General features: G+C 44.8%; 1 protein-coding gene across 7 annotated transcripts in view; it reads left to right on the top strand.

Annotated features, from left to right (window-relative positions):
- ANKRD12 (ankyrin repeat domain 12) overlaps positions 1-22924 on the top strand; it is a 234739-nt gene that overhangs the window by 169388 nt on the left and 42427 nt on the right. For all 7 annotated transcript variants that reach the window (XM_068237176.1, XM_068237179.1, XM_068237175.1 and 4 more), the window contains one exon: positions 10826-11026. In XM_068237176.1, the coding sequence (XP_068093277.1) occupies positions 10826-11026 (201 nt within the window). The remainder of the gene's footprint in view (positions 1-10825; positions 11027-22924) is intronic.

Genomic DNA, 22924 nt, shown 5'->3' with positions numbered 1-22924 from the left:
GTGTCTGTCTTGTCTGCTGCGCTTGCTGGGGGCTCGGTGAGGTAACCGTTAAGCAAGCGCTCGCGTCCTCTGTTTCATGTTTGTCTGTTAATGGTTAGTTAGGCGTGCTTGTCTCTATTGTGCTTATCACGTGGAGACCGCGCATAACCGCGTGCACTGTTGCGAATAAGTGCGGTGTTCGCGGTTAGCTAGCGTTTGTTATTTTCCGTATTTCCTTATTGTATTATTTGCTGTGCCTTTGCTACTCTCGTGCTCCGCCTTGCTGTACCTTGTGTCACGTCTGGCGATCGCACCTCTCGCGATCGCGTTCCTGCTTCTTATCTGCTGTGGTGTGTGCACAGTCGCGGGTTGGCGACTAATTTTATGCACACACACACAATCTGTCTCTGTGCTCACTCTCAATCGCTTCTCTTGCGATTGCGTTTCTTCCCTTTGTACAATTCCTGTCTGGCGTGTGTGGTAGGGCAGAGGAGCTGTTCCTCTGCACTCCACAGCTCCACCTGCCGACAGGAATTTCCCTCTGCAGGTGCATAGCACCTAGCCTGGATGTCCTCAATTATACGCTTGTGGAGGAAATCCGCCGCGTCAGCGCACGTCTGGTGCGCTGACCACGTAGACGATTCCGCAATCGTTACATTCGTTCTTTCTATTGTCCTGCCTGCCTGTATCGAGCGCGGAATCGATCCGGCGGGCAATCGGACCTGTCGTAAATTATCAATCGAGCCATCAGCGGCTCGATTGATAACAATTATCCACCCGTGTATGCCCAGCATAAAAGTATTAGAGGTAGAGGATCAGCAGGGCTGCCAGACAACTAGTATTGCTTAAAAGGAAATAAATATGGCAGCCGCCATATTCCTCTCACTTCAGTTGTCCTTTAAAGCAGACCTGAACTCAGAACTTCTTCTCTACTCTACAAAATAAGCAACAGCATAATAACCTTTAAGAAAATTATTTCTTACAGCTGATACTAATCCTGCAATAAATCTGCAGTATGTCTACTTCCTGCTTCCATGGAAGCCAGCATATTTTTAACATCCTGTGCTTTCAAATTAGCTGAGGCAGCCAGCTGACACAGCTGAAGGATAAAATTACAACTTGTGCTTAGTCACAGATGAGGGGGAATTAGACAGGCTAAACTCTGTAAATAAATACAGGGTGCATTTCTCTGTTTACCTTCTGTCCTGTCCATGAGTTCAGCTCCACTTTAACTACTTAATGACAAGCTGACTTATAAAAACGTACTGCTAGAGCATGTTAATCGCTCTAGGATGTTTTTATAGTCAGACAGTGCTGCTGCCGCTGTGCCCATGCGTTCCCATGCACGTAAAAAATTGGGGGGAAAAAAACACTGTTTTTCCAAATACTATATTGTCACCATACTTTGTACTAGGGACATAATTAAAATCTTGTGATAACCAGGACAAATGGGCAGATAAAATGTGTGGGTTTTATGCACAGTAGCAGTGTTTATATTAAAGAGAACCCGAGGTGGGTTTGAGGAATATTATCTGCATACAGAGGCTGGATCTGCCTATACAGCCCAGCCTCTGTTGCTATCCCAAACCCCCCTAAGGTCTCCCTGCACTCTGCAATCCCTCATAAATCACAGCCATGCTGCTGACAAACATCTTGTCAGAGCTGGCTGTGTTTATCTCTATAGTGTCAGTCTGCTGCTCTCCCCGCCTCCTGCAGAACTCCAGTCCCCGCCTGCATCCCTTCCCTCCCTGCTGATTGGAGGGAAGGGACAGGGGCAGGGACCGGAGCTATGCAGGAGGCGGGGGAGCAGCTGAGACTGACACTACAGATGTAAACACAGCCTCACAGCACGACTGTGATTCATGAGGGATTGCAGAGTGCAGGGGGACCTTAGTGGGGTTTGGGATAGCAACAGAGGCTGGGCTGTATAGGCAGATCCAGCCTCTGTATGCAGATAACATTCTTTAAACACACCTCGGGTTCTCTTTAAAACTATAGGGCATTAAATTGGAGAAATAGTGTATTTTTCTTTCTTGTTTTTCCCGTTTAAAATGCATAGAAAATAAAGTAATTACTGAAAACAAATATCAACCCCAAAAAGCCTAATTTGTGGTGAAAAAAAACAAGATATAGATAATTTCATTGTGATTAGTAGAGATTAAGCTATTGGCAAATTAAAGGGATGAGCACTGAAAGGTGAAAATCGCTGTTGTCCGTGAGGGCTCGTTTCCACTATTGCGTTGCGAATCGCCGCAGTAAAAATTTGCATGCGGATGCGAATTTCACATGCGGGTGTATGCGAATTTTTTTCGCATGAATGATGCTGTATGCGAATTTAACCATGGCAGTGCCGGTGTGCATTTACATTGATTTTCATGAAAATTTGCATACCAAAACCGCAGGCGATTTCCCTATTAAATACATAAGCGGCGATTCGCATGCATTCCACTCGCATGCGAATTCTGCAGCTCTTTTGTGCGTTTTTTCACCACTGAAAAAATGCACCTCAACAACGCTACAGTGGAAACAGGCCCATCCACTTGCATTACATGTGCCAATCCGCATGAGTTGGATGCATGCGGATTTGCGATAGTGGAAACGAGCCCTTAGGGTAAAAACCGCTTTGGGGTGAAGTGGTTAAAGGAAACTAGAGATTAACGCTTTGGCACAAAATAAACATATCCCCCGATAGATTGTACAAAATAAATGCAGTGTTCTCCCCAGAATTTTTTTCCAGCCGGGTGGCATAAAAAAGTAGCCGGGTGGGTTGGGATGGCACGGCACAGGGAAATTTGGCGGTGTGGAAAATTTAATGTGCACCAATTACGTACTCTAGTGTTAGTGTAGTGTGCATAACTAAACAACAGCCGCTGCTTACAAAAGGTGCACAGTAGTTATAGTAGTGGCCGAACTAGTGAAGTATACCGCACAGCTTTATACATCACTACTGCACAGCTTTATACATCACTACCGCACAGCTTTATACATCACTACTGCACAGCTTTATACATCATTACTGCACAGCTTTATACATCACTACTGCACAGCTTTATACATCACTACCGCACAGCTTTATACATCACTACCGCACAGCTTTATACATCACTACCGCACAGCTTTATACATCACTACCGCACAGCTTTATACATCACTATTGCACAGCTTTATACATCACTATTGCACAGCTTTATACATCACTACTGCACAGCTTTATACATCACTACTGCACAGCTTTATACATCACTACTGCACAGCTTTATACATCACTACTGCACAGCTTTATACATCACTATTGCACAGCTTTATACATCACTACCGCACAGCTTTATACATCACTACCGCACAGCTTTATACATCACTACCGCACAGCTTTATACATCACTACCGCACAGCTTTATACATCACTACCGCACAGCTTTATACATCACTACCGCACAGCTTTATACATCACTACCGCACAGCTTTATACATCACTACCGCACAGCTTTATACATCACTACCGCACAGCTTTATACATCACTACCGCACAGCTTTATACATCACTACCGCACAGCTTTATACATCACTACCGCACAGCTTTATACATCACTACCGCACAGCTTTATACATCACTACCGCACAGCTTTATACATCACTACCGCACAGCTTTATACATCACTACCGCACAGCTTTATACATCACTACCGCACAGCTTTATACATCACTACCGCACAGCTTTATACATCACTACCGCACAGCTTTATACATCACTACCGCACAGCTTTATACATCACTACCGCACAGCTTTATACATCACTACCGCACAGCTTTATACATCACTACCGCACAGCTTTATACATCACTACCGCACAGCTTTATACATCACTACCGCACAGCTTTATACATCACTACCGCACAGCTTTATACATCACTACCGCACAGCTTTATACATCACTACCGCACAGCTTTATACATCACTACCGCACAGCTTTATACATCACTACCGCACAGCTTTATACATCACTACCGCACAGCTTTATACATCACTACTGCACAGCTTTATACATCACTACTGCACAGCTTTATACATCACTACTGCACAGCTTTATACATCACTACCGCACAGCTTTTCTTAGCTGCGGCCGTTATTTAGTTACGCACACTAGCGTGTATTGTGCATGGAAACAAAATAAAGCTGCATTGATTTATTAGCACGAGCAACAGGAGATTGCTCGCATTATATCCTTTGATGAATCAACCCTCTTGTCCTTTGTTTTACACGGCGTACATTTACCACTTCCAGTTATATTTTTAGCATTTTTTTTTTATATTTCCTTAATGTTATTTCATATGCACGATTTCCCCCTTGGAGGGGGGGGGGGGGGTGTTCGTGGGGTATTGCAGATAGTGTGCAGGGGCCGTATATAATGATCATATATAGACCCTGCGCACTGTCTTCAATACCACACCACGCCACCCCCAACACCCTGACCGCTGGTAATATCATGCTGCATATGAAAGAACATTAAGGTGTGCAGTCAGCCGCCCTGTCAGCCACCGCATACAGTCACAATCCATGTCCGTGCACGCAGCCAGCCTGAAATGGCTGTCGGCTTAGCCTCACACTATCACTGCAGCGTGCCCGGCTATTACGACATGCCGGGATCTCTTGCAAACAAAACAAGCCGCGCTACTCCTGAATCAGTCTCTTTGCAGGAGATCTCGCGCTACCCAGCGAGCCCGTGCATTGAGCCAATTAATGCACGGGCTCGCTGGGTAGCGCGAGATCTCATGCAAAGAGACTGATTCAGGAGTAGCGCGGCTTGTTTTGTTTGCAAGAGATCCCGGCATGTCGTAACAGCCGGGCACGCTGCAGTGATAGTGTGAGGCTAAGCCGACAGCCATTTCAGGTTGGCTGTGTGCACGGACATGGATTGTGACTGTATGCGCTGGGGTGGCTGACTGCATTGGTGACAGCCGGGCGGTAATTGATCTTACCCGGGCGGCGCGCCCACCTGTTTGGCCCTGGGGAGAACACTGAAATGTTATACCTGGTATTTTCGCCGCTCTGGTTTTTTTTTTTTTTACTAAAACTCCATGCAAAACACCGTTCATCAGAAAAGCATATTATTTAGTGGGCTGTGTGCAAAATGAAATCACCATTTCTAAAAACCTCTTATGACTAACGAATATAGATTAAAAAAAAAACTATTTCAATATACCCTTACATTAGCAGCCGGTCTGATCTCATCACAGCTCTCTGTGATGCTGCAAATATACAGAACAGGAAAGAAAAGCCAGAAGGGGGCAGGCTTGGGCTTGAAAAGACATCAGACAGACTCCGCTATAATGATTCCTGAGCAAAGCCAGACTGAATGCTCAGTCGGAGATTTTATCAGGGCTGATAACAAGCAGGCTGAGAAGTGAAAAATGAAACAGAGAGCAGGGTAGGTGTTTTCTCTAATCTTCCCACTAATATATATGGTGAAATACATGAGGGTGCTTCGTCTTTTGTTCACTTAAAGAAAAACTTTTTTTGAAGGTGCGGAGCTAAAACAGAAACTTATAAACACTGATTCTAGACAAACTCATGGAAAGAAATACGGACATTAATAAAAGATAGAAAAAAAATACAGAGGAGGATATGAATACTGGACATTCTAATAAGACTAAAGACTGCAAAAACTGACAATGAGAAAACTGATAGTAGAGAAATGGAAAGAGGCAGACCCTATAACTATCCAGGACTGCAAACAATACAGAACTACCATAAGTATTTTTAATAGAAAACTCATGTAGAAAGTTAACCTCAGGCCCAGAGAGGGATAAAGGAGTGTAAGCTTAGCTGGGGGGCAGCAGCCAGGATAATTAAAAATTCATTCATAGGTAGTTTTTACTACTCAGATACTCTTACTTCTTTACCTATGGGCAATTTGGGGGGTTAATATTCAAACAAAAAAGAAACAACACAAGAATGCAATCAGATTTACTAAACATTGTGATACAATGTAAAACTTTGGTAAGCTGTATCAAGGTGTGGAAATTTCCACGTGTATAAGTATTTCTTAGTTAATTGTTTCTGTTTGCAAGGTAATTTATGTTGTAGGAGGCTGAGAGCTTTTTTTTTTTCTCTTTAAAAGCAAACACTACACAACTCCAAGTGTGTTTCAATAACTGCAGTGGAAAATAATGAACATTCAATTAGTCACTTTCCTGGTTAATGTCAAGTATAGCAAGCATATTTTTATGGACATAATTGACTGTTACATCATTACTATTGCCAAATGCTTCCAGATGCATTACATATAGTATAAGAATTGTGCAGTTTATATTACGTCAGATGTATGTATTTTTTTTATATTCTTAGAATTATATATTTTTTCCCTTTAAACAAGTTCCATTACGTTGAATGCGACCTTTGCATTTTTTGCACAGTTGCTTCGGGTTTCATATCAATAATTCTTCTTCAGGTTCATAGTAATATGCGATTACAACATATATTATTTATCCCACTAGGATTTACCATAAAAACCAGTTGTGGGACGTTCAGCTCGGCGGGATCACCTTACAGTAGTCATTTAGTGGTTTATTCACAACAATTTTAAGAAATGTAACAGTGATTTATCAGCAATACTTTTTTAGTCCGCACAGAGCACGTCTACCGACAAATTCAGGCACCGCATCATTTTTATTGAATTCCTGATTGGTAATCATTTGATCCGGAATGACAAATCAGTGCACACACTGGTGGTTGTTTGGCTCTTCTATCCTTCTGCTCTGTTGCTGGCATGTCCCACCAGACTTCCTGCTTCCATTGCATTAAAGTAAATATTGACTTGTGTAGGAGCATTATTGCGAAAATTGTAAAATGCATGTAAACGCATACAAATAAGGAGTACGTTTCTTCCAAAGTAAATTGAGCCATAAATAACTTTTCTCCGATGTTGCTGTCACTTACAGTATGTAGTGGAAATCTGACAGAACGACAGGTTTTGGAATAACCCATCTCCTCATGGGGGATTCTCAGGGTTTTGTTTATTTTCAAAAGCACTTCGTGAATGGCAGTTGCTCTGCCCAGCTGCCAAAAAAGTGTGCAGCGAGCAGGGAAACTGGCCAGCATCATTGTATAAATCCATTTTCCAGTCAATAAAGAATAAAAGCCTTGCTGAGAATCCCCCATGAAGAGATGGACTAGTCCAAAACATGTCGGTTTTCTCATATTTCTACTACCTACCGTAAGTGACAGCAACATAGGAAAAAAGTAATTTATGGCTCATTTTACACTGGAATACTTATTTGTATATCTTTACACGTATTTTACAATTGTTCGCAATAGTGGTCCTAGAAAACTCAGATGGCTGTGCGATCAGAATGCAACGCACACGCTGCCATGTTTTGTGCTGCTGATCCCATTCACTATGCTAAATGGGTCAGGATTGCATTTTGCAAAAAATGCATGCAGCAGTGCCACACCGCATCGCACTGCTGCGCAGCGTAGTCGGACAGTAATGTTCTTGCATGTCGCACACCATATGCATTGGCAAAATGCGCACGGCAAGGTGATGGTGTGAAAGAGGCCTGAGTGCCCGTACACATCTGCACGGACTGTCACCCATGCCCCTAGGGCAACAGAGTGAAAATAAGGGCTAGTGACACTTTCTGCTGCTATGGAGGGATGGCGGCAAGACGCATGACAGCCTGGGAGGGGTAAGGAGGAGATCAATGGCCTTCATTTGTGTGCTGACTTGTATGGCTCTGCAGCAAGCTATTAAAGCTGCAGAGCACTGAATTGTAAAAAAAAAATAGCCTGGTCACTGGGGGAAGGAGCCTGTGGTCCGTAAAGCGAATTTAAACCAATGACATTTACTTACCTGGTGTCAGGCCTGTAGGAATATCCACTCACGAATCAGCTCCATTGCCCCAATCTACCTCCACACGCTTCACCCTACGTGGCGCGTCCCCACTTGAATGAGAGGTGAGAAGACAACACCTACCCGACTTCAGTTACACCCAGGCCTTTAGTATGCAAGATATTGGAAAAAAAAATTAGAAAAAATCGCCGCCCCCCAGCCGTGGATGGGGGGGGGGGGCGCCGAGCTGGAGGGGTAGCAGGCAGAAATAGGTATTGGGCCTAGCGGTGAGGAGGGTTGTCGGACCCCCCCCCCCCCCCTCCCTCGCCTGGGTCCTCCGATCTGCGCTCCCCTCCAGCTCCACTGTATTGTAATTGGACGGCGTTGCAGGAAGTGACGTCAGTGGAGCGCACGCTGGAACGCGGAAGAGGTGAGTGATCCCCGCCCGTTGCCTCTTAATCATACGCTGGTACTTAACTATTTACAGCTGGAGGGGAGCGCAGATTGAGGGACCCAGGCGAGGGAGGGGGGGCCCGACCCCCCTCCCCACCGCTAGGCCCAATACCCCCTTTCTGCCTGCTACCCCTCCAGCTCAGCGGGCTGCCCCTGCACCCATGGACAGGCGGGTGCCGCCCCCCAGATGTGCCGCCTGAGGCAAATGTTTCACTCCGCCTCATGGGCGGGCCGGCCCTGGGGATGCCCAGTAAACAAGCAGAGGTCGTAATCCAGATAATCCAATAACAGCAGGTATACAGAGCAACCAGCAAGCTGGGGCTATCACGGGCCACATGCAACTGTCACAGCAAGGTTTAAATACTGACAGCATCCAATCAGTGGCCAGCCACATGCACACAGCTAATCACACGCAGGCATTAATCCTGTTTAAGTGTCAGCTGACAGAGAGATCAGCTGACACAGGTGGCAATACATGTCAGCTGACTAACCAGTACTTACCAGCAAAACATCCTGACTGCGTATCAGCTATAGCATACAGGTTACAAAGCATCGCCTCCAACGTGAGAGACCAGGGTTCCATCCCAGCCAGGGTCAGCATCCATTATATTTATTACATAAACCCCTGCCTAAGTGTCAGCTGACTATCCTGTCAGCTGACACTACCTCTGTCGCCGCCTCAGACCATACTGCGGCCGAGAGGCGTGAGACATACACCCACCAGTATGCGCAGAGCGATTCCTTACACCTGGGGCTTTGACCAGCCCCCCAAAGCCGTCCTGTGCCCGTGCCGGTCCTCTAGGATCCTCCGTTCTCCGGCCGTAGCTAAGTTTTGTTCTTCACTGACAGGGAGTCTGCAGGCCACTGCGCCTGCACAACCCTCGCCACGCATAGTTTAGCACGCATTCCTGTCCGCAATAGTCCTGCGCATGCAGGTCGAATCATCAGGTAAGTAAATGTCATTGGTTTAGTTACACTTTAAGTGGTTAAGTAGTATATTACTCTGCCATGTAACTTTTAAATTAAGTAAATCGTATAAAATATTAGTTTTTATGTTTCCGAAATAGTTAGCTTGGTTTTCTGTATCCCAGTTATTGTTCCTCTCTTCATTGGCGAACATGGTGAACTAATGTAACAATAATCTTTTGATAGAATTATATCCGTGCTCTTCCTGTTGAGCTGGTTGTGCACCATGTGATGCCTGCAGTTATGTGTCTCTGGGGTCAGAACGTTGGGTTTTCATGAGAAACATCTAACATTCAGGCTAGGCTCACAGTGTTCAGCTGCATAACACATGCGTTATAACGAGTGTAAGCTGCAATAGACTTTAATACAAAACCTGCCTGCACCGAGTTTTATGAACACATTCAATAACAACACAACACAGTACTGTACTGTGAACAGGCCCATCGAATTGTATGGACAGTGAGTTGACATATATTTGCAATTATTTTGCAACGCAGCTGAGCACTGTGAACATCCCTCAAACCTTTACTTACCCAGAAAGTGGAATATGTGCTAGCAAATGAAAGCTATTAGCTGTCCGTCAGTATGAAGCTGATAAACACAGATGGTGGTTAATAAATCAGCAGCTAGTGGCTTCCTGGATCAGTCAAAATGTGCTTGTTATGAGAATTGTTCATTCATCCTTACAAAACATTTGGGGTTTTTACTGCTCTATTTTAAAGTCTTTTCTCACTTTCTGTGCCAGTGGAGTCAGGGGGCCTGATCTGCATAATTGTTCTATCAGTGACTCATTAATGTCTAAAGGTGGCCATACATTTATAGATTTGCAGCAAATTCGGCCATCAGATTTCTGTCAGATGCCTGTCAGGTCGAATCTGACAGGAATCTCTCTGATGTGTGCCACACACAAGGAACAGATTTCCAATAGATTTCACAATGAAATAATATACTATTTCATGTATAATAATATTCAGAATATACTCTTAATATTGCCCAAGTTAAGTTTAGGGTCACTTTAAAGCAATCAGAAAAAGCCATAATAACAGTTTTGTTTATAATACTGTAAGTGGGAGGGATAGAAGAGGTAGGAAATGTCAAGTAATAAACACTGGTCATCACTTTATTTTCTGATGACCCATTGGGATAAAGTTAGAGCCTTATGACTGTAAATGTCACTGGGACAAGAATTGTGGGGAAATATCCCTGGTGGGTCATCATAGAAACACAGGCAGTAAGAACATTTTAAGAAAACCTGTAATGTGTCCAAAAAAATAAAGTGAGATATACAATACAATAACATTTGTAAAGCGCTTTTCTCCCATAGGACTCAAAGTGAGATACTTCTACCTAAGTAGAGGGAAGCCTCTGTGTGATCCAGAGGCTTCCCTATCCGTCCACAAGCCCACCATTGCTGTGCAGGTTCCCTCTGAACATATCCTACAAGAACGGGTCAGATATGTTCTCGAGGATGCGCTCCCAATCATATAGGAGCACGGCCATACTGTGCATGTACAAGTATGGCCGCACCTGTGCTGTAAGCTCGTTTTCATCTGTAATGTGCTTTATATGTGACTTATCTCACTTTAACTTATTCACAGACTCTACTCCAAGTCATCCTTCACAAGCAACACCTGTTCAGAAGAAAACCCCCACATCCTCTACAAGGCAGAAGGACAAGGTTAATAAAAGGAATGAACGAGGAGAAACTCCATTGCATATGGCAGCCATAAGAGGAGACCTCAGTCAAGTGAAAGAGCTTATTCGTCTTGGTGCAAATGTTAATGTGAAAGATTTTGCAGGTACTTATGTGGAATTGCTTATGATTAGCAGCTTGGAAGGACTTAGAACAGATTTTTTTTTTTTTTATTTTCACAGTCAAACCTTACCATTTACATGTTAAAACTGGTATTACTTTTCAGTGAGGTTCTTATGCGAATTTTGTCCACTGAGGCAGTGTAGATGTTGTACCTGTGAGAGTGCCTCTGCGTCAGAGAATAAGGGGTCAGTCTATTCAAAACTGATATTTCACTTTGCCAAGTCTGCACACTTGCTAAGAACATCAGAAGGTGGATTTACTCTCCCTGTTGAATTCTTCATTTACTTTATACCATGGAGAATGTAGCAGACGACTTTGGAACATCCAGATTTATTTCTGACATCTTAAAGATGCTGTGTATGCAGATAGTACTGTACATGAATAGCTTCCAAGTTCTGTGAAAAATAAGAAAAGCACTTTACACGATATAAATACAGTAAAAATGAGCATTAGGCTGAAAGAAAGGCGCTGAGAATCATCCCTGAATTAAAAGATCACTCAGTCTAACTAATAAGTTACATGTGAACAGTGTGATAGACAGGACATGAAAGCACATAGTAAAATGTAAAGGGACCTCTTCTCAAAGTCACATGAGGCCAGCAGATGCACACAATAGGCTCAATTCACAAAACTTCTCATAAATTACGTATTTATCACCTACTGTGTTTTTGTTGTATTTTCGGGGAGGTCTTATTTTGTGGCAGTAGCCTGCTCCCGCTCCTGCAAAACCAACCCTACTGTAGCGGCTGTCAGACTTGCATCTCCCCCTAAAAGATGCCCTAAGTGCCAGACCTGTTTCCGCCTCCCCCACTTCCCCTGCTTTACCGCCTCTGCTTCCGCTTCTGGCCCCCGCTGAAGGGAATCCCCCTGCTGCTTATTTGCGGATTAATTCACACCGAAGATTAGAGGTGACGTGTTAAAGGCAGCTAATGTGTCTGGTAAGAGCGCTGCAGGAAGTGATCCCTGTTTACTTCCTGTATAGGGCAGTGCTCTTACTGGACACATTAGCTGCCATTACCACATGCCACCGGTAATCTCCTGTGTGAATTATACTACGAATAAGCAGCAGGGGGTCCAGACTTTCTTCAGGAGGGGGCCATGAGTGGGAGCATAGGAGGTAAAGCGGGGGGGTTGACAGGTCTGCTGCCTAGGGCTTCTGTTAGGGGGAGCCGCAAGTCTGGCAGCCGCTAGGTCTTATTTTTAGGGGGAGGGCTTATATTTTGAGCACACTCAAAATATATACTAGGGCTTATTTTCAGGGGAGGTCTTAAATTCCGAGGAAACACGGTAATTGATAAAACCTTTCAGCACATTTAGAAGCAAAATAATCACTCAAAGTAAGTTGTTCCCGATTAACTTCATTTCAGTATTACTTTTCTTACCTTAATTATACTATATTTTTGCTCTTTGGGAGCTTAAAGAGTACCTAAATTAAAAATTACAGTATGCTTTAAACCTAATAAGTTGCCAAGATATTGAAACTCACACATGATAGTGTGATTTTCTCACCCCCAGGGTCCATATTCCATATATGGCTTTGAAATTCCCGCCCCCAGTGTAAAATTGGGCCTGGGCATTTTTTGTTTCTCCAAACCATAAGTGCAAAGGATGCTGGGGGATTGATGTCATAACTCCACCCCTCATGTCCATGTGATCTAATCTAGGCAGACAGACAGACATGTGAAATAAGAATTATTAGCAAACAGACATGATCCAGACAGACAGCAGGGGAGGGAGGGGCAGGGAAGTTAACCAGGCTGAAGAGGTGGGCACAATGCTTTCAGCTTCAGGAGGAATAAGGAAGTGCTACTTACAGATATAAATGTGAGTCTGTTCTATCCAGTATGATGTACCAGATGTAAATTGTATATGTTCATCTAACTGTACACAGTGCATAGGCTACATGTATGTATTGCCATTCAGACCTTTTTTTTGGCTGGAGGGGGTCTTTAACCACTTAATGACATGCTGACTTATAAAAACGTCCTGCTAGAGCCTCTTAACCTCCTTAGCGGTAACTCCGAGCTGAGCTCGGGGTAAGCCGCCGCGGAGGATATCTCAGCCCCTGGTGGGGCGATTCCTGTGCTGTAAATTGCTGTACGCGCAGCCAGCACTTTGCTAGCTGCGCGTCCAGCTCGATCGCCGCCGCTCTGCGGCGATCATCCGCACGCAGCGGCGGAAGAGGGCCCCCCCTCCCGCCAGAGCCCTGCGCAGCCCGGACCAATCAGTCCCGGGCAGCGCAAAGGGCTGGATCAGATGGGTCTGACGTCCATGACGTCATTCCGATCGTAGCCATGGCGACAGGAGAAGCCAAACAGGAGATCGCGTTCTATACGCGATCTTCTGTTTACTTTTGTTGCCGGCGGCGATGGGACTAGAGGGACACATGCGCCCTCTAGTGGTGTTTTATGTAGCTACCACTCACATGAAACAAAAAAATTTTTTCAAAAAATGTGCAATGCAGCCTCCTTGGCGGAAAAAAATTGAAGGAGGTTAATGGCTCCAGGACGTTTTTGTAAGTCAGACAGTGCTGCTGCCGCTGTGCTCATGCACATGCATTCACGTGCACGTGAAAATTGTGAAGAAGAAAAAAAAAATATTTCCCAGTACGTCTGCTCAGACAGTACCCCTAATGAGACTTGTCTCCCTCCGAGCAACAGAAAGGAAGCTGCAAAAGATTTAAAATTTGCATAACAGGCGGACAACAGTACAAATAGGCATAGTCTCTCGCTCTACCTTCAGTTCTAGTTTCCTGTCCGGACGTGAAGGAGGGAGAGGTCTCAGGAATGCCATCTGGTCAGAAGACTGGGGCTTGCTGCATAGGGCTCCTGGGCAGTCCGCTTCAGGGGAGAGCGGTATGAGGTGACCGGCAGCATTGAGGAGGCTTCTCCCAGCAAGGCGGCAGATATATGCGTGCAGACGCACGCTCCAGGAACTTCCACTCGGAGAACCGGAAGTCGTCACGCGGAGGCGTCCCACGTGACCAGGAAGCGCTGCAGTGTCGTCAGCGGCAGGGGCTCAGCTGAACTGAATTGATCAGATGTGATTGGGGTAATTATGCAAATTTACTTTACCCTGCTGACTTGTTTTAAAACCACCTTTGATCTTATGTCTCAAATGTTGGCTGAGATCATGGAGAACGCTGCAGGACCTTCTACTGCATTATCTGTGGAGCATGGCTCTGAATCCTCTCTGGCAAGTAGTCTGCGGGGCATACTGCTTAGCTATTGTCTAGTTTTGTTGGTGGTTTTCTTCTTGTAAAGAGGATTATGCAGCTAATATAGGCTTATTTATTTGTTTGTATTTTAGCATAGAAAGTCTGACAAAGCGGATAAGTCGGGGACACATTCCAGTCAAGACAAACGCTCAGACAGCAAAGTTGAAAAGAGATGTGCTATTTGCAACAATCGTATATCTTCCAGTTCATCTAAAAATTATGCCAGTCCTGTACTGATAAAGTAGTGAAGAATGAGTCTCCTGCTGTGTTTAAAGACTTGATGGGGTGGATGAGAGCTGAGATGGCTACGGCTATTAGAGAGATAAAGGATTCTGCTATGACTTCTACCTCTATAGCTGCTGTTGCTACTTTACCTGTTAAGGCCCATACTCTCGGGGGACGGCCGTCGCCGCAACCGCGTGGCACGCGCGTGTTGCGGCGACAGTTCCCCCGTGTGTATGATGCGCGCGCCCCGAACCGTCGCCCGTCGGAGCTGTCGCCAGGCGATTGACATGTTCAATCGCCGGCTACAGTCGTCGCCGCAACCTCGCCGGAACTGTCGCTAGCCCAGCATGTGTATGCGGGCTAGCGACAGCTACCCACACACACCACACGGAGCTTCCGGCGGGGGGGGAGGAAACTCGGCGACAGCTTCCGCCGCATCGCTAATCCCTCTGCTGCCGTGTGGATGCAGAGGGATTTGGCGACGAGCTGTCGCCGAACTGCCGCCGAACTGTCGCGCACACGCTCCCGTGTGCGGCGACAGCTACAATTGTACCCCCGTGGGTACTTAGCTTTACACTGCCTCTAATTAATCCTGTTGCTAAAATTATCTCTGATGCATCCCCTGCCTCACTTCCACCAGTCTCCCCGGCAGGCTCTCATGTTAATTTACCTCTCCCTATGGGTTCTAAGAGGAAAAGGTCTGCTGAGGATGTGATTGAATCTGATTTATCAGAGGGGGAGATTTCTTCTCTTGAGCAAATTTCAGAAGAGGAGGTTGTGGAAAAAGGGGATAGACCACAAAAGTTTGCCTTCTCCCCAGAGCTGATGAAGGACTTTATTTCTGCCTTACATAGTACCATGGGTATAGAAACTGAGCAGAAATCCTTGACACCTCTCGACCAGATGTATGAGAGTTTGGCGGACCCCCAGTTTCATTTTATTCCTGTCCATTCTTCTCTGAAGTCTATGATTAAGAAAGAGTGGGATATGCCTGAGAAAAGGGCCTTTTGGCTGAGATCTATGTCCAAACGTTATCCTTTCAGTCCCAAAGATTCGGGGTTTTGGGGTCCTCCGCCAAAGCTTGACCTATCATTATCTAGGGTGTCAAGGAAGACTGACTTAATATTTGAAGATTTTGGGAATCTTAAAGATCCCATCGACAAAAAGATGGACAATATCCTGCTTAGAGCTTGGGAGTCTTCCTCCCTAACCTTCAAACCTGCGGTTGCATCCACAGCAGTGGGTAGATTAATGAAAACATGGCTTTTAGAGATGCAGGCCAAGATTGCTTCTGGCGTCCCTAGAGAGGAGATACTCAAAGATTTTCCCAACTTGTTTAATGCGGCTGATTACCTTAATGACGCCACTGATGACTCTGTTAAACTAACAGCAAGAACCACTGCACTAGTGAACTCTGCCAGAAGGGGAGTTTGGGTTAAAACTTGGGGAGGCGACAACTCATCTAAGTCAAAGCTCTGTGGCATTCCTTGTGAAGGGGGTCTCTTGTTCGGATCTAAACTGGACGAGACCTTAGATAGAACAGCTGACACAAAGAAAAACTTTCCCACTAGAAGGAGATCTTTCCAGTTTAAACGGCCCTTTCCTGGTCCATCAAAATCAGAGGGTAACGAAAGAGCAAACACAAAAAGGAGATGGGCCCCTTATAGGAACCAGAGAAATAAGCCCAACACCCCCCCCCCCCCCCCCAACTAGCAAGCCAGGTAAACAATGACATCAGGCTCCCAGTGAGAGGAAGACTATCCCACTTCTTCGAAACATGGCAACACTACCTAACGAATCCATGGCTCCTGCACATTGTATTAGAAGGATACAGAATAGAATTCGATGTCACGCCCCCTCAGAGATTTCTTCTCACTCCCTTACCTTTAAACTAGTTAAAGCAGCTCGCTCTTCAGAACGAAGTAAGATCTCTACTCCACAAAAGAGTGATCCGGGAGGTTTCCTCATGTCAGAGGGGCCAGGGGTTCTATTCGCTAGTTTTTCTGGTCAAGAAGGCCCAGGGGGACTTCCGCTTCATTATCAACCTAAAGGGTCTAAACAAGTCAGTAACATACAGAAAGTTCAGGATGGACAACATTATGTCTGTGATTCGTCTCTTACAGAAGGACTGCTTCCTTGCATCCCTGGACCTGAAAAATGCTTACCTGCACATTCCTATCCACCTGTCCTTGCAGCAATTCCTCAAAATTCGCAGTTCTGCTTAACGGAGAGGTAAGACATTTTCAGTTTAGTGATCTCCCCTTCGGGTTATCCTCAGCACCATGGTTATTTACCAAGGTCATGTCGGAGGTACTGGCAGTCTTAAGAATGAAATCAATTAATATCATGGCCTATCTGGATGACTTTTTAATTTGGGGTTCATCTGCAAGCCTAGTGAGTTCTCATGTCGACTCATGCATAACCTTCCTTCAGTCATTAGGGTGGCTAGTAAACTGGGAAAAATCTTCCTTATCTCCTTGTCAGACTATGGAGTATCTAGGGTTCAATGTTGATACTTTGCATGAAAAAGTGTTTCTGCCTGATAGAAAGATCTCTTCCATACTTAATGCTGTTCTTTCTTTTCAGACAACAAGAAGCATCTCACTGAGGAAAGCAATGGCGATATTAGGACTATTACCAGCATCTTTCCCTGCGGTTCAGTGGGGACAATTCCATTCGAGAAACTTGCAGTTGGGGATCTTAAGAAATTGGAACAGGAAGTCTACTTCCCTGGACAGAAGGGTGATAATCCCACACGATGTCAAAGTATCGTTGCTATGGTGGCAGGCTCGAGATCATCTCTCAGGCGGTCGTCTCTGGCAGTATCCGAATCAGACAACTATAACTACAGATGCCAGTACATGGGGATGGGGAGCCCACCTGGACCTGCTTCCAGCCCAAGGACGTTGGTCAACCAAGCTGAGGTCCCGCTCATCAAGCAGCAGGGAACTGAAAGCAGTATGGCAGGCCTTACAGTGTTTCAGCAGCCACATCAAGGGTCATCATGTTTTGATAAGATCAGACAACAGCAGTGTGGTGGCATACATAAATCGCCAAGGAGGGACAAGGAGTCAGCTCTTGTGGCGCCAGTCATCTCGAATTCTAAACAGGGCAGAAGCAAACCTGGATTCCCTAAGAGCCAGCCACTTGAAGGGAACCTCGAATCAGCTGGCCGACTTCTTGAGCAGAAGGACCCTGGACCAGAACGAGTGGACTCTCAAGCAAGAGGTCCTTCAACAGATTACGGATTTATGGGGGTGTCCGGAGGTAGATTTATTCGCCAGGAGAGTAAATATGAAGTATTGGAAGTTTTGTTCACTCCATCCACAAGACAAGCCTTGGGCGATAGATGCCTTCTCGGTGAACTGGGGTCGCCATCTGATGTATGCATTCCCTCCATTGCCTCTCATAGCCAGGGTCTTGAACAAGATCATACGGGACCATGCTCGGGTGATACTGATCGCACCATTCTGGCCAAAAAGACCTTGGTTCACGTTACTACAGACTTTAACGATATCACAGCCAATCACTCTTCCTCTCCATCCAGACCTTCTGTCTCAGGGACCAGTGTTGCACCAGAATCTAGACCTGCTTCATCTTACAGCGTGGAACCTGAGTGGAAGTTGTTAAAGGCAAAGGGACTCTCGGATGGGCTGGCTGAGACTCTAATCCAGAGTAGGAAAAAGGTGACTCGTCAGATTTACCAAAAAGCCTGGAGAGTGTTTGAGTGGTGTAATGAAAGATCTATGCCCAATAATTCCATCACATCTGTGCTGGAGTTTCTACATGCTGGTTTCCTGAAAGGACTCAGTATCAGCACTCTTAAAGTGCAAACTTCCGCTCTGTCTGTATTTCTGGAGAAAAAGCTGGCTCAGGAGGAATTAGTTATTCGTTTCTTTGAAGCTTTGAAGAGAATTAAGCCTACTATAACTTCTAGAGTACCTACTTGGGACTTAAATACGGTGCTTCAGGGGCTTTGCAAACCTCCGTTTGAGCCCTTGGAACAGGCATCCGACAAAATGGTATCCCTTAAAACAGCGTTTCTATTAGCCATCACGACCGCTAGCCGGCTGGGGGAATTACAGGCTCTTTCTATTAAAGAACCGTACTGTGTAATATCTGATGACCGGATCACATTGCGATTGGAAATTGCCTTCCTTCCCAAGGTTGTATCGGCATTTCATAAATCTCAGGAGCTGTATATTCCTTCCTTTTGTGCTTATCCAGTCAATGATAAGGAGAAAGAGTTGCATTACTTGGATGTAAGAAGATGTTTGCTTTTTTACCTGGAAAGAACTAAATCATGGAGAAAGACCACTCTGGCTAGGTGGATAAAACAGGCTATTGCTACAGCTTATCAAATTCAAGGCAGGCAGCTGTCTTCACCAGTGAGAGCACATTCTACACGAGCTGGTTCAACCTCATGGGCAGAAAGGGCTGGAGCTTCAATCGAACAGATATGCAGGGCAGCAACCTGGTCCAGCCAGAATACCTTTATAAAACACTATAGACTTAATGTGTTAGCTAACACTGATTTGTCTTTTGGCAGAAAGGTTCTGCAGGCTGTTGTCCCTCCATATATATATATATATATATATATATATATATATATATATATATATATATATATATATATATATATATATATATATATATACAGTGGAGGAAATAATTATTTGACCCCTCACTGATTTTGTAAGTTTGTCCAATGACAAAGAAATGAAAAGTCTCAGAACAGTATCATTTCAATGGTAGGTTTATTTTAACAGTGGCAGATAGCACATCAAAAGGAAAATCGAAAAAATAACCTTAAATAAAAGATAGCAACTGATTTGCATTTCATTGAGTGAAATAAGTTTTTGAACCCCTACCAACCATTAAGAGTTCTGGCTCCTATAGAGTGGTTAGACACTTCTACTCAATTAGTCACCCTCATTAAGGACACCTGTCTTAACTAGTCACCTGTATAAAAGACACCTGTCCACAGAATCAATCAATCAAGCAGACTCCAAACTCTCCAACATGGGAAAGACCAAAGAGCTGTCCAAGGATGTCAGAGACAAAATTGTAGACCTGCACAAGGCTGGAATGGGCTACAAAACCATTAGCAAGAAGCTGGGAGAGAAGGTGACAACTGTTGGTGCGATTGTTCGAAAATGGAAGGAGCACAAAATGACCATCAATCGACCTCGCTCTGGGGCTCCACGCAAGATCTCACCTCGTGGGGTGTCAATGGTTCTGAGAAAGGTGAAAAAGCATCCTAGAACTACATGGGAGGAGTTAGTGAATGACTTCAAATTAGCAGGGACCACAGTCACCAAGAAAACCATTGGAAACACATTACACCGCAATGGATTAAAATCCTGCCGGGCTCGCAAGGTCCCCCTGCTCAAGAAGGCACATGTGCAGGCCCGTCTGAAGTTTGCCAATGAACACCTGAATGATTCTGTGAGTGACTGGGAGAAGGTGCTGTGGTCTGATGAGACCAAAATAGAGCTCTTTGGCATTAACTCAACTCGCTGTGTTTGGAGGAAGAAAAATGCTGCCTATGACCCCCAAAACACCATCCCCACCGTCAAGCATGGGGGTGGAAACATTTTGCTTTGGGGGTGTTTTTCTGCTAAGGGCACAGGACAACTTAATCGCATTAACGGGAAAATGGACGGAGCCATGTATCGTGAAATCCTGAACGACAACCTCCTTCCCTCTGGGTCGTGGATGGGTGTTTCAGCACGACAATGACCCAAAACATACAGCAAAGGCAACAAAGGAGTGGCTCAAGAAGAAGCACATTAAGGTCATGGAGTGGCCTAGTCAGTCTCCGGACCTTAATCCAATAGAAAACCTATGGAGGGAGCTCAAGCTCAGAGTTGCACAGAGACAGCCTCGAAACCTTAGGGATTTAGAGATGATCTGCAAAGAGGAGTGGACCAACATTCCTCCTAAAATGTGTGCAAACTTGGTCATCAATTACAAGAAACGCTTGACCTCTGTGCTTGCAAACAAGGGTTTTTCCACTAAGTATTACGGTAAGTCTTTTATTGTTAGAGGGTTCAAAAACTTATTTCACTCAATGAAATGCAAATAAGTTGCTATCTTTTATTTAAGGTTATTTTTTCGATTTTCCTTTTTATGTGCTATCTGCCACTGTTAAAATAAACCTACCATTGAAATGATACTATTCTGAGACTTTTCATTTCTTTGTCAATGGACAAACTTACAAAATCAGTGGGGTCAGATAATTATTTCCTCATATATATATATATATATATATAAATTACCAAGGGGTGAGCAGCACAAACCAATTTTTTTTATATGCAATTCTATGCAAAGCATGCACGCAGCGCTGGAGGTCCCCAGACTCCATAAGAAATATATAAGTACAGTGGGGCTGCAGCACACAACAGGAAAACAGTGACAGGGGCTCTTGGTTACGCTTTAACGCGCTTAAGCTCACCAACTGCGCCAAAGTGTCCCCAATCTGGTGAGTCCTACTCTACCATGCAAAATGCCAGTTTTTATAAGCAGTCTAGTGGGAACTAAACCAAAAACCCTAAAATGTCAACTAGATGGGAAAAAAGGAAATTAAAAACACCTCACCCTTCACCTAGCTACCAAACGAACTCTCTTAACATGTGCAAAGCACTCATTTATATACTTAACTGTGCTAGAGGTGGGCGTGGTCATGCAGGCTCACAGGGGAAAATTATAAATAAATTACCAAGGGGTGAGCAGCACAAACCAATTTATATATATATATATCTCGTGTATATTGTCTCATTAGGGGTGCTGTCTGAGCAGACGTACTGGGAAAGACCAAAATTACTAACGGTAACGTCTTTTCCAGTAATCGCGAAGACAGCACCCCTACAACCCACCCTGGGTACAAAAAAAAAAAAAAATGTATTAAAATATTATAGTAAGCATCATTTGGTGTCCGTGTCGTTTGTATAGAACTGAAGGTAGAGCGAGAGACTACGCCTATTTGTACTGTTGTCCGCCTGTTATGCAAATCTTTTGCAGCTTCCTGTCCGTTGCTCGGAGGGAGACAAGTCTCATTAGGGGTGCTGTCTTCGCGACTACTGGAAAAGACGTTACTGTAAGTAATTTTGGTCTTTCCAAATAATATATTGTCACCCTACTTTGTACTAGGGACATCAATAAAATCTTGTGATAACTAGGACAAATAGGCAGATAAAATGTTTGGGTTTTATGTACAGTAGCAGTGTTTATATTAAAACCATAGGGGATGAAATTGGAGAAATGGTGTATTTTTTCCTTGTATTTCCCTTTAAAATGCATAGAAAATAAAGTAATTACTGAAAACAAATATCAACCACAAAAAGCCCAATTGGTGGGAAAAAAACAAGATTTTAATCATTTCATTGTGATTAGTAGTGATTAAGGTATTGGCAAATGAAAGGGATGAGCACTGAAAGGTGAAAATCGCTCTTGTCCGTTAGGGTAAAAACCACCTTGGGGTGAAGTGGTTAAAGGATACCAGAGCAGAAAAGGCTCTGGTTAAAATGTAAGATGCAGTGCTTAGGGGGTTAAAAGTCGATACTTACCGCACCTCTCGCTCCCCGCAGTCAGTTGATACTTACCGCGCGCCTCTTGTTCCACGTGACTTGGCTGACCTTTAACCCAGACGGTCTTCACTTCTGCCTGGTACATAATTGCAGGCAAAAGTACACAGGGCTGTGGAGTCGGTACAAAAATCTTCCGACTCCGACTTCTTGGTTTATGAAACTCCGGCTCCGGGTACCGAAAATGGCTCCGACTCAGACTCCTCGACTCCTTAGTCTAATACTCTAATACAGGGCTAATACAAAAATCTTTCGACTCCCGACTCCGACTCCTCAGTTTACGAAACCACGACTCCAACTCCGGGTGCCCAAAATTGCCCGGACTCCGACTCCAACTCCGGCTCCACAGCCCTGGAAGTACACACACTCCCCCGCCTCCTCCATCCTAGCGTCTGCGCCCCACCGAAAAGCAAACATCAGATGCTAAGTGAGCGCAACTCCACTTAGCATCTGACGCTTGCTTTTTAGTGGAGCGCAGACGCTAGGATAAAGGAGGCGGGGGAGTGGGTACCTCTTCCTGTAATTATGCACCGGGCAGAAGCGAAGACTGTCCAGGTTAAAGGTCAGCCAAGTCGCGTGGAACAAGAGGTGCACGGTAAGTATCAACTTTTAACCCCCTCAACACTACATCTTACATTTTTTACCAGAGCCTTTTGACTCTGGTATCATTTAAAAAAAGTAACAGATAAGGTGAAAAATCTTTGTGAATCATGCCCAATGCTTCCCAAAAAAATCTTATTTGTTAATTTCCACGGATATATGGGTTAAGGCCCATACACACGTCGGATTTGCGCGAACGACGGGTCGTTTGAACGTTCCGTCGTTCGCACGTTTCCGCATGAAATCCGGCGTG

Source organism: Hyperolius riggenbachi, chromosome 5 (genome assembly GCF_040937935.1).
Source record: "Hyperolius riggenbachi isolate aHypRig1 chromosome 5, aHypRig1.pri, whole genome shotgun sequence".
Taxonomy (NCBI): Eukaryota; Metazoa; Chordata; class Amphibia; order Anura; family Hyperoliidae; genus Hyperolius; species Hyperolius riggenbachi.
Note: the sequence above shows the minus strand (reverse complement) of the source record. Positions and strands in the feature narration are given on the sequence as shown.